The sequence below is a fragment of the Rattus rattus genome, chromosome 13 (genome assembly GCF_011064425.1).
Source record: "Rattus rattus isolate New Zealand chromosome 13, Rrattus_CSIRO_v1, whole genome shotgun sequence".
In the NCBI taxonomy this organism is placed as follows: domain Eukaryota; kingdom Metazoa; phylum Chordata; class Mammalia; order Rodentia; family Muridae; genus Rattus; species Rattus rattus.
The window spans coordinates 22,410,199-22,422,291 of record NC_046166.1 but is presented as its reverse complement, the minus strand read 5'-3'; the positions used below and the strand labels follow the sequence as shown (position 1 = coordinate 22,422,291).

Here is a 12,093-nt window from a genome sequence, read left to right as displayed (position 1 = left end):
AAAGTAAATATCTTTGTTCTTATAAAAAATAATTCTAAAGCTTACTCCAGTTACTACATTTACTGCAATTACATATACTCCATGGTAGATAATTTTTTACATTTTATTACTGAGTGTATGTGTGGGGGAGAGTCTCCTGAATTTCATATCATGCATTTATATTTAGAACTCAGAATTTAATTGAAGAAATAAATTGAAATACAAAAGAGAATTTTGTGTTACTTTTAATTATCTGCGCTTCATTTCCAGTAAATAATGGCATTTTCTGTGTAATGTAGTGGTTCTCTGTGTTATTGTAACTTTTCTAGAACTTACTTATGGTGTATATGTTGTACACATAAGAATTGGGTATTGTGTTAAAGCCTTGGGACACCGAGTCTTCCTTCTTTGAGAAGAGCGGTATGCAGTAGCAATCACTGGGGACCTGTTGTCACTTTGCTTTCATTTATTCAGAAGAAGCTGCTTTCGTGACTTGGTAAAAGCTTACCAGTATTCTGTAATAGAAGTTTTGAGACTAGATGATGATATATTAGGTAATAACGCTTAAAAATGCACATGGCGGGGTTGGGGATTTGGCTCAGTGGTAGAGCGCTTGCCTAGCAAGCGCAAGGCCCTGGGTTCGGTCCCCAGATCCAAAAAAAAAAAAAAAAAGAAAGAATAGAAAAAAAAAAAATGCACATGGCTTGAATTTGTTCAAGACTGTTGAGCAATTAATATTTTCTGTTATACTTTTTCCTCTGGTAATTGTAGCTTCCTATATTAAAATAACTACAACCCATCGACCTTTGCTATTTGGTAATTAAGATTTTGTTTACTAAGAAGGAATACTTATTGAAGTATGTTATGCCACCTTAAATCTTTAGTTGTATTGCACTTAAGGCTTAGATGATATTTAAAATTCTGGTTTATCCTCTTTATAAAGCATAATCTGCTTTTTGTGTATTTTTCAGTGATAATTGAGTCTATGACTAACATACCTCCAGTTAATGAGGATACTGTCATTTTCAAAAGTGATCGACAAGCAGCAGGGAAGGTTGGTTAAAACTCATAAAAATTCTTGTTACTTTGTTTTTTGGTTTGTCTTGTTTGTCTTAAGAGCTTATTAAGTAGACAAGTCATCAAGTTATAATTCATTCTCAATTCTCCCGGTGTGTTATAAATTGGTTTAAAATGCCTTAGAATTCTTTGCAGAATGGACCAGTAAATTCACATGTTTGTTTTATTTTTCTCAGTGTTTTGTCAGCTATTCAGAGGCAGAAGTTCTAAATAGAGACATTGCTTCTGTTTCCACAAGTACTCAGAACTGACTAGCATTTGCATAGTGTAGTAAAATAACTACTGCTTTTCTTGAAGTTAGTGGCTTTGAAACACTTCAGGTAGAGGTACAGAGGGGAGTTTATTTATATGTTTATGGGAAAAGATTTCAACAGCAAATTGAGTATTGCTCTACATACAAGCTAGAGGGTTATCAATGTGGATGAAGTAGCCATGCCCACGGGACCTCTTTTACCCTCTTAGTGGGTAGCCATGCATGTCCATGTTTAATGTGAAAAGCACACACTTTGCTCAGTAAGTAAGGTAATTCTGGGCCTCTTAAATTCAAGAGCTTAAAAACTAAACAAGTGTTCATTTTTGAATTAAACATGCTGAGTAGATGTGTACCTGCTTGAAATCCTAAGTAAGAAACCAGTAGTTCTCTGCAACTTGCTGTTCAAAAATTTATTTCAGGAGATTAAAGAAAGTTACATTGAGTCAGGAAAAAGGAGATCTTCCTAGGCAAACTTACCTCCCTTTCTTGGTTCTCTGCTTTCCTCAGTGTTTTAAAACAACTTAGGAAGGATTAAGTTTTACGGAGTTCTGTCACCTTTTACCACTACAGATGTTAAATTGGGCAGGCTAGTGTACCATGGCTCGTTACAAAGCAGTTGGTGGCAGGAATTGTTGGCATTGAGAACTTTTTATTTTGGGTGAAGGTTGGGAAGGGAGGGGAGATTTGTATGAGGAGGATGGTGCTGTGCCTTTTCTCCTCTGTAAACTGAGGCTGAGCGGTTTTGGTGCCCATGTGCATCTACACACAGGGAGAAAGACAACGCCCTAGGTGAAAGAGAAGGCGTGTGAGAGGCCGCAGGGCTGAGCCCTGGGCAGGTTTCTGTGCTTTCTGTGGGCTGCTTTTCTATGACTTCAGAGGAAAGCATATAGTGTTCACTGCTGTCCCCAAGGAAGGAGGAGAAGAAGCAAGGGAAATCTGTGACTTGATTTTTCTTTTAATCTGAAATAAACTTACTAAAATTGATTGTTTCCCTAATTCTTATTATTTTTTTCTCATAGTTTTCCTGAGCAATTTTAATTTTAGAATATGTGCTTTGGTAATTTAGCCTTATAAATGGTATTTCTATACCACAGATATATGTGAATTTTCAGACTAGTAAATGTTGATATGCATTAGATGAAGATTACATGTATGAAGGTAAATGACATCTTTGTTTAAATTTTACTCAGAACTCGTAAATTTGAAAAGTGTTAGACAGGGCAGCATTCTATGGTCTGAAGAGAATTGAAGAGGTCCTACCTCAAAGAAGGAAATAAAATGCATACATCTAAATACCTTTTCTTTGAAATGGGTTTAGAGCAGAGCTGGGTAAAGGTATTTGAGAAACAAACTAGTGACCAGAATGAGGAAAACAAGCTGTTGTAGGTCTGTTTCCTGATGGTTTTCTCCTTAGAGAAGGTAGGAGTAGCCTGGTCCCACATGGACTGGGTGAGTGAATGAATGGAAGGGAGGTGGAGCTCATCCTCCATAGAATCTGTCAATCGGCTAGGCCAGCAGGTCACACACTGCTGGGTCATAAACTGAGAGCAGCTGTGAGATGAGAATTTGGGGGACTGCATACTCTGTTACTAGATGTTTCCTTACAGTTTCCTATGCTGAATAAGTGCTATGTTGTGGTGATGGCCTGTGCTAACCACTTTGATGGGCACCCTTTGTATAATTGTATCGTATTTAAAGTATAAAGGTGTGTGTAGGTGGCCCAAAGTAAAAGTCTCCGTTCTTATTCTTCTAAACTTTGCTTTTTATGCTTTTCTCACACTGTAAAAGTTCCTTTGTTTTAATTTCACATTAGGTGGTGTACAGTTACAAACTTTCCAATACTGAGTAGAATGTTAGGCAGGGGTGCAGCGCGCTTGTAAGGACCTTTGAGAAGGCAGGCCTGCTACCTAGAGCCCCGATGTAAAGATGCTCTTCAGTCTCACCCTCAGGTGTTGCTCAGCACCACACCCACATTCTGAGCTCCATGAGGTTCTTTTGATTGATTGTTTCCTTATTTTAAAATAATGTTTCTACATCCTTTTAAATAATCTTGATTGAACAAATTGTTTATATCAATCAACCAAGTTTTCCTTTGACTGAGGTACAACCATGAGGTGCAGGCGAAGACTATAATAATCTTCCTATCACTTGCTATGTGATACTTTTTTAACATAATTTTTCATTCACTTTATATCCCCAAATTGTCCCTCTTCTCCTTGAGTACCACTGGAAACTCCTCCGTCCTTCTCCCATTTTCCCCCGTACTTCCTTCTTCTCTGAGAATAGGGATCCCTGCCTGGTCCCGTCCTTCCCCCCCCCCCCACTCATGTCAGTTACTATACTATAGGGCACATCCATTCTCACTGAGGCCAGACAGGGATGGGATGTTAGGGGAACAGGATCCATAGGCAGGCAACAGATTACAGACAGCCCCTGCTACAGTTGTTGGGAGACCCACATGAAGACTAAGCTGCACATCTGTTGCATATGTGGGGGGGCCTGGGTCCAGAACATGTATGTTCTTTCGTTAGTAGTTCAGTCTCTGAGAGCCCCCAAGGGTCCAGGTGATTTGACTCTTGGTTTTCCTGTAGAGTGCCTATCCTGTTAGGGTCTCTCAGTTCTTTCTCTGACTCCTCCACACGACTTCCCAAGCTCCATCTAACGTTTGGTTATGACTCTGCATCTGTTTAGGTCAGCTGTTGGGTAGAGCCTCTGGGGACAGTTATGCTAGGATCCTGTCTGCAAGCATAACAGAGAATCATTAATAGTGTCAGGGATTGGTTTGTGCCGATGGGATGGGTCTCAATTGAAGCCAGTCATTGGTGGCCATTCCCTCCGTCTGCCATATCTATCCCTGCACATCTTACAGGCAGGCCACATTTTCCATGGAAGGTTTTGTGGGTGTGCTGCTATCCTTATTCTTTTCACTAGCAGCACTGCTTGCCTACGGGAAGTAGCTACTACAGGATCTGTATCTCTACTACTAGGAGTTTCAGCGAGAGTTATCCTCATAGCTACCCTGAGGCCTACCCCCCTCCCCTGTGTCTCTATCCCCCATTCCTCCATCTCCCCCTTTGTCCATTCATTTCTCCCTACACCTGATCTCCACCCCACTCCCTACCCCCTGTTCCCCTCCCATCTCCCAACCAGTTTCCTTCCTCTAGCCACCTCCTATGTGATACTTTTTTTTAACTTAAAACTTCATAATGATTTAGTTGTAGCTTTGAAGCAGAACCATTTTAGATCCTAGGGGAAGGGTTACTTAAAACGAGTCCAAGAATTTTTAGTGTCACAGATTTAATATAAACCAAGCTCTACATAAGCCAGAAGTCATCATAGGGGTCCTCAGGTACAGTCATTACCATAGTTAGGAAACGGAATCATAGGATTCAGGAAATGAGACCCTAGGAATGAGCCTTAGGTACAAGGTTACAGGGATTACCATGGATTGTTGGAGTCATAGAATTTTTTTTAATGATGTAGATTATTACTGTCTTATGTTTGTCCAGGAAGTTAAAATTTTTGACTATGTCCTATAGTTTTATATAGCATATAACTCGTGAACACTAATAGAAAAGTTTACTATTTGCATCTAGAATGTACTGACAAAATGGTTAGAATTGTTCATAAAACAAACTTGCTTTTCCTTTATTTGCAGGAAAGAAATTTATAATAAGCTATTGTGTTTGTAATCAAAATATGAAAACTTCAGGTGTAAAAAAAGTTTATTGCTGTAACAGAATTGGCTTGTTTTAGCAATTGTCAGTGTTTTTAAAAATCTTGCTACCTTTTCAAATTACTAGGATATATGTTCCATGTCTTCTGTTTTGTAGATATTTGAGATCTTTGGACCTGTTGCCCATCCATTTTATGTGTTACGGTTCAATTCTTCAGAGCACATTGAGAGTAAAGGAATCAAAATAAAGGATACTATGTATTTTGCTCCATCAATGAAAGACTTCACTCAGTATATATTCACAGAAAAACTCAAACAGTAAGTGCTTCATTGATGTGTGGTCTTCCTGTGTCATATATTTTAGGAGTGGTTTTTCTTAGATGATCATTTCTTATACTTAAATGGTAGCTGTTTTCCAGAGAACTCATTTTTCTTACTATGAATATCTTTGAGAGCTATGATTTATCATTAGCAGTAGCAGGTAGAAAATATGTGATCTTATGCTTTCCCCAGATCAGCCACCAGGTTGACAGCATTTGCAGAGCATAGGAGAACCCTTATGGATTTTAGTTCATTGTTTTCTCTTTTCACTATATATTTTGGTAGATAAATTTCAATATTAGTATTACTACATAAAGGAAATTATTTCCAATAAAGTTATAAGTTTAAAGAGCTGTTTTTAGTTTTGTTTTCTTGTTTTGTTTTTGTTTATCTTTTGGTTGTTTAAGGCAGACTGTCATGTATCCCTAGCTGGACTCATTCCTGGTCCTTCTTCCTCTGTTGCCCATGTGTGGAGTTTTCAAGTTTGCATCACAGTGCCTAGCCTTATAAAAAGATACTATTTTCAGATACCACAGAGTAAGTTCTCTAAGCCATTTTTATATTAAATTAGGTTTCTAAATTTCACGCACTATTTAGAAGTAAATATTCTGGTCTTCATAATGGACATTGCCATCTATAAGACTCTAAAGGAGGACCAGTTAGCCTCAATTATTTTTCCAGCTGTATGTGGTTAATTTTTTTTATATGAAATGATGACAAGATAAATGAGTTAAATAGATACTGAACCATAAGGACATTACATTTTAAATAATTGAGCTTATGCAGTTGACTGTTTCATTCTTCTGTGAATATTAAGACACATCCAGTATATGTGCCACACACAAAACCTTTAGCAGATACCAAAACAGGGTTTCTGAAAATGCTTATGAAATAGGTAAGTAAAAGCTTTCAATTCTGAGAAATAGGAATAAACCAGAGAAGGGAGTGATGAGGCTGTACTGCAGAAACAGTTCCCATTTACTCATTTTGGTGTCTCCTTGTACTTACCTGTATCTGGACCTTGGCTTCTGCAGTGGAGTGGTTCATCCTGTTTGCAGTTCTACACCTAACAAGACTACTTTAGCTGCTTCCTATCACTTCTGTCTGTTGCTTGATCTTTCATTGGTGAATTTGAGTTTTTTTTTTTTTTTTTTTTTTTTTTTTGATTCTTTTTTCGGCTGGGGATAACTAGGGCCTTGGCTTCCTAGGCAAGCGCTCTACCACTGAAAATCTTTTGAGTTTCTTATCTAGCCTTTCATAAACCTAGACGAAGGATCCTATACATCATTTTTAGTACTGATTGTATTCAAAAGGGACACTGGGTTTAAGTAAGGTTAATGCCAGCTGATTCACTTAAAAAACTGTCATTGATAGCACCATGTAATGGCAAAGATCTCAGTGAAAATTTTAAATTTTAAAGCAGTTTTCATTTTGTGACATTACTATCATTGGCACATAGATTTTAGTGGCACTGATTCAGGAAAATCCATTTATCTTTAAAATCTAATTTAAAGTAGTCAGATATCTGGTCTCAATTTATATTAATATAGTTAAGTAAGAAATATAGCTGAAACCATGATATAGTTAAGATAAAACATTTTAAAATGAGGTTTTAGAAGTAATTATACTCTAATACATTTTATTTTATCTCTAATGACTCATTTCATATAGGCTGCTGATACACTACAATGTCCTTCAGCCTATTCAGTGTCCTTCTCCCCAAACTCACCAGTCTTTCTTTTACCCTTTTGTTTTGAGAATCACTCACAAAACTGATGGTATTTCTTAGGTGAGTTAAGGAAAAAGAACCTTGTACCTTTGCCTCTGCCTGTTCCTGCAAAACATCGTCTCGTGTGGGTGTGGAACCAAATTCTGTACAAAGGTCAGCATCTTCAAAGTGAAATCAAGTGCAGAGCCACTTTCTCTGCACAGCATAACCTCTCCACGCAGCTCCCTAGTGTCAGCACACGTTCCGGTGGTCCAGTGTGTGTGTGTTTCCTGTAGGAGGCCTGCATTATTTGAGATTGGTGAAGGCCACCAAAAAGAGTCTCAGTTCTTGGTGTTTTCGTTTAAAAGTAAACACTGGGCTCATCTAATTTCTAAGAACCTTGGGTTCTGTAAGCACTTAACAGAATATGATCTTTTCTAGGGACAGAGGATCTGATGCTTCTTGGAAGAATGATCAGGAACCACCTCCAGAAGTTAGTATGAGCCTTTTAATGTTTCACAAGGCAGCATATACCTTACTCATATGCATTGTTAATTAATTCTAGCTTACTTTGTTATAATTCTCATTTTTATGAACTTTGTTGATATGGCATGTTATTATTTAAACCCAAGTTTACTCTTAGGTGTAGTGAATGTCAGTGTGGAAACTGATAACATTTGGCTGTGATGCAAAAGTGAACCTCCCATTGGAGGTGTGGGTAGTGTCAGGAGCAGATGCCCGCTCTACTCCCTCACGTCTGTGTAACTCAGTTATTCTTCTCAAACCTCATCTCGTGATTTTATGTTTTGTGTCTATTTTCATAGGACCTTAGTTTCATCTCCTAAGGTGGGATAGTGATTTAATCTTTCTAGAGATGTGAACACATGTGAGCACATGTGAATGTTACGGTTATTTTCTTCTACTCCAGGTGATGGAGAATTGGATATTCTAAAGATTTTGTTGTTACGGCTTTGGTGCAATTGAAGATGTAATTTCTGAATACTTCAGATATGTCAAACAGTGCAGAAGAGCATATCTGTGTTAGCGTCTAACTTTTTGAGGTTTGAGTCAGGCTATGGCCCGTTCAGGAGATCTCACAGGAGTGTGTTACTCAGCGATGTTAAGAATGTATGCCCACTCACACGCTCTGTCATGCTTACAATATCTTAATAATGAGATCACGTGTGTAAAGTGTTTTGGACATCAGCGTGGGTCTTAACATTGATCCTGTTAAATCCCCATTTTAGGTCTCAGGATTAAAGTTAATAATTTTGGTAATGTCAAGTTCTTGTGAAATTGGTTTGCTTAGATTGACTTTTTTATAGAAGCCATTCCCACATGCTGTATGATTGTGGTTTTGGGGGAGGGGGGCGGCAGGCAGACTGCCTCTTGAAAAATGACGGGATTTTATTTTATATAGTTGTTAATGATATCTTACAGGCTAGAAGAATTCTCTAATTTTAGACCATGGTAAAATGCTAGACATTCATAAAAGACATAAAGATTTCTTAGAAATAAATCTTACTCATCTTTACCTACATTTTAATGTACATATGCAAACTTCATAATGGATTTAAATACTTCATAAATGCAAAATTGAATTTGTATAAGAAAGATGATTTTAGGGAATGAAAGCAAAATTTACTCAAAGCAATCTCTAAAACTTCTCCCAATTAAAAATTTTCTCCCTCTCACTCCTGAGAAGACAGTAACCTGATACCACAGTGTTCTTATTCCATTCTATTAGAGAGAGCTTTCCTTTGCCTTACAGAGCACATTGACTTAGTACTCTACTGTTTTGACTGTGCTCAGTAAGTCTTTGCTGCTTTCTCCTTTACCCTCCTATCACAGCTTGTTTGTTGTATTGTGTATTATAAGCAATGAGATTCAAGCTGACGTGAGGCTGAGAGACAAGGCTTGTGTCCGATTTTGAGTGACCTGGATCTGGTGATGTATTAAAGTGGCTTAGTCTTCATTACTGCTTTCTTTGGCTTTCTTTGGCATTCCCTGGCAGCTGGCATGATAATGATTATTAAGTCTAAGCAGGAAGTTGGACTTCTGTTCAGGGAATGGAATATGTATTGCATATCTGAATATTGCTAATTTTGGCATTTTAAAGTTACCCCTCTGAAGATTTCTAGGAATTAGATAGACCAAAACCAAACAAACAAACAAAAAGAAACCCAGAGTGTCCAGCTTAATAAAGTTATTAGGGCTTAAAATACAGTAACCAGATGTTTTGTTATTACTTTAGAAGTTAGCTCATATATTAATAGGTACGTAGTGTTGAGTTGAAGTGAGCACCTTTCTGCTGGTCAGTCAGTAAGCAGTGGTTTGAGCAAGGATCTACTGTCTCATTGGCAAACTGACGGTAAGTGCATCTCTACTTTTATCCACAAGGCCTTGGATTTCAGTGATGATGAGAAAGAAAAAGAAGCCAAACAGAGGAAAAAATCTCAGATTCAAGGCCGCAAAAAACTCAAGTCTGAATTGAATGAGTCAGGTGAGTGTATTGTTATCTTACAGTCATTTTTGACCTTCATGTACAGTAGGTAAGTAAACATTAAAGAGAAGCATCAGCGTTCGTTCTCGAATCTCCTGCATGTGCTATGTGGAGAGCCCTCTTACAGCTCCATCTCACGGTGTCTTCTAGGGTAACAAGCTGAGACTGTTAGAGGAGGTTTTCTCAAGGAGTCTATGTGCCCGTGATCAGACTTTATAGTGTGGCACCCAGTCCCCACTATTTATTTTGACTTTTCCTTTTATAATATTTTCATTTTAAAAATTAAGCTTTTTGAGATTACTATAGATTTACATAGTTGTATTAAACAACAGGAGAGATGTATTATATGTTCTTCACTCTTGTGAAATTGCTGTCTCACAGCTAGGGTTATTATTGAGGTAGTGTTTTCAAGGCTCAGGATTTCTAAGCCCAGAAGAATGCTCCTTAGTTCTTTATTCGCTTTCTAGTTGTGGCTATGTTTGTCTTTCTCACCTCAGCTCATCGGAGCTCGTCTGTCTGTCTGCGTTTCTCTGCTCCTTCCTCCTCTGTCTGTCTTACACATGCAGTTGCTGGGCTCAGGGTTGCTTTGTCTGGCTATTCTCTCTCTCTTCAGTATCCGTGGTCATCTCCGGAACATGAGTGAAATCCTGTAGTTGCTTTTGGTGCTGATCATACTTCCCTGGAAATTCATCCAAGTTGCAGACGTGTAGATTGTCCTTTCTTTCTGGAGTCCTGTCCTGTGGAGGGAATTATACCATACATAGTTTAACTACTTACCCATTAAGGAACATCTGGCTTGTTTCCTTTGGGGGGCGGTGGTCAGGAATAAATCTTGTATAAATATGTTTATACAGGCTTTTAAAATAAATTTTCCTTTCTCTGGACCAATACTAGGCAGGAATGTAGCCTTCCTGCTCAGCCGTGGGTGTGGATGGGGATAATGCTCTGGGGCTTTGTGGGGTTTGAATGCAGTTATTAGCGTCTTCCCTAATCCTTAAGCATTAAGTTGTGCCTTTTCAATTCATTTAAAATTGAGTTTTATGTCATGTTATAAGGAGTAGAAGTCACTTTCTGACCGATCTTGATATATTAAATTTTTAATTTTTCTTTTATTTCTGCTATCAAAGGTGAAGATTTTGGTGAAGTGCATCAGAATTGGAATGCCAATAGCTCTTCAGAACATTCGAAAGGATATCACAACAGGGAATTCACGAGAGGCTTTCCGAGGGGCAGATACTCTCGAGGAAGCCATAGCAGGCCTCCGCCGCCGCCGCAACAGTACTATAACTCAGATCCTATGGCATCTCAAGAGAGCTTGGGATTTCCACCTCAGAGACAAGATAATCCTGTCATGCCCCACTATCCTTTTCCCCCACCCATGTTTGATATGCATAACTTTCCACTGCCGCCCCCACCCCCACCCCCACCAACGGTCAGCATGGGATGGGCTGCACCTAGCATGACCTCTCATCCTGTTCTTAACTTACCATACTCCCTACCCCCACCTCCCCTCCCTCCTCCCCCTCCTCCTCCCTCTCCTGGGGAAAGTAATTCTTCTCATTTTGGACCTTACTATTAGTTCTATGCTTGTATTTCAGAGAAATATGGTAAAAAAATTTAAACAAAAATATATTATAGAACTAGATTTAAAAAAAAACACTGTAAAATACTAAATCAAATGATTCAGTTGTACATTCATATATATTTTAAGTAACTCAGTTGTGAGTTCATATATGTTTGTAACCTTTATGAAGGTATTCCTAGGGACAGTTCATCTCATTCTTAGAAAACATGTAATATTTAAATATTGACTCACGTCCTCCACTACCCACAGCTGGTTAACAATGTGTATAGTAGTGGTTATGAAGCGGGTTTCATAACAGCCTCTAATATGCTGACCACTGAATTGTCTTTTTAGTATAATCTTAAAATGTTGAAGTCCTACTAAGAGTCTTTAAAATAAAGTATTTTTATAAACTTGACACTTTTGAAATTGATTGTAAATGCAAGAATTCTTTAAACTTGATTTCCTTAAGCGAGTTAGGAGTGTGAAGGAGGAAGACCCTATTGGCCGAAGCTCTCACTAGCTGGTTAGTATTAGCTATGTATTGGCAGACTTGTTTTCTGTGTAGCTGTCCGTTGTTGAAAAGCTTTACTGTTCTGCTGCTTCCATTAAGGTGTGTATATATATGTGTATTCTGTCTATTCCCAGGCTCTCCAGTGTCTGACATGGATGACGTGCATAATAAAGGCATTGAATGGCTGAGTGAATATAGTTTTTAATTAAACGAGTGTTTTAGCCAGCATTGGTATAAACGTTAAAAGCAGTTGAGGACTATTTGGCCATGAGTAGGCCTGCCGTGTAATTTGTCCTCCCATGTATTGCCTGAGGGGCCCGAGTGCTCAGAAGGCCATCATCTTACCAAAGCCACGCAGCTATTGCAATGGCGGAGTTGGACGCAGGTTTCTCCTCTTCGCACCTTGTTCAGGTGGTGCTCCCAACCTTTCATTCCGTGACATTCCTAGTGTGGCACGCGTGTTCCAAGCCTGGCCGCTGTGTTTGCACCTACAGAAAG

The 12,093-nt window shown here is 38.5% G+C and overlaps 1 protein-coding gene across 1 annotated transcript in view; it reads left to right on the top strand.

Moving 5' to 3' along the window:
- Positions 1-11,783, top strand: part of Naf1 (nuclear assembly factor 1 ribonucleoprotein) — a 30,758-nt gene extending 18,975 nt beyond the window's left edge. Inside the window, exons 4-8 of the mRNA XM_032918767.1 lie at positions 951-1,033; positions 5,143-5,303; positions 7,456-7,507; positions 9,415-9,517; positions 10,645-11,783. Coding sequence (XP_032774658.1) covers positions 951-1,033; positions 5,143-5,303; positions 7,456-7,507; positions 9,415-9,517; positions 10,645-11,096 — 851 coding nt within the window. The 3' untranslated portion in view covers positions 11,097-11,783. The remainder of the gene's footprint in view (positions 1-950; positions 1,034-5,142; positions 5,304-7,455; positions 7,508-9,414; positions 9,518-10,644) is intronic.
- The last annotated feature ends 310 nt before the right edge of the window (positions 11,784-12,093 follow it).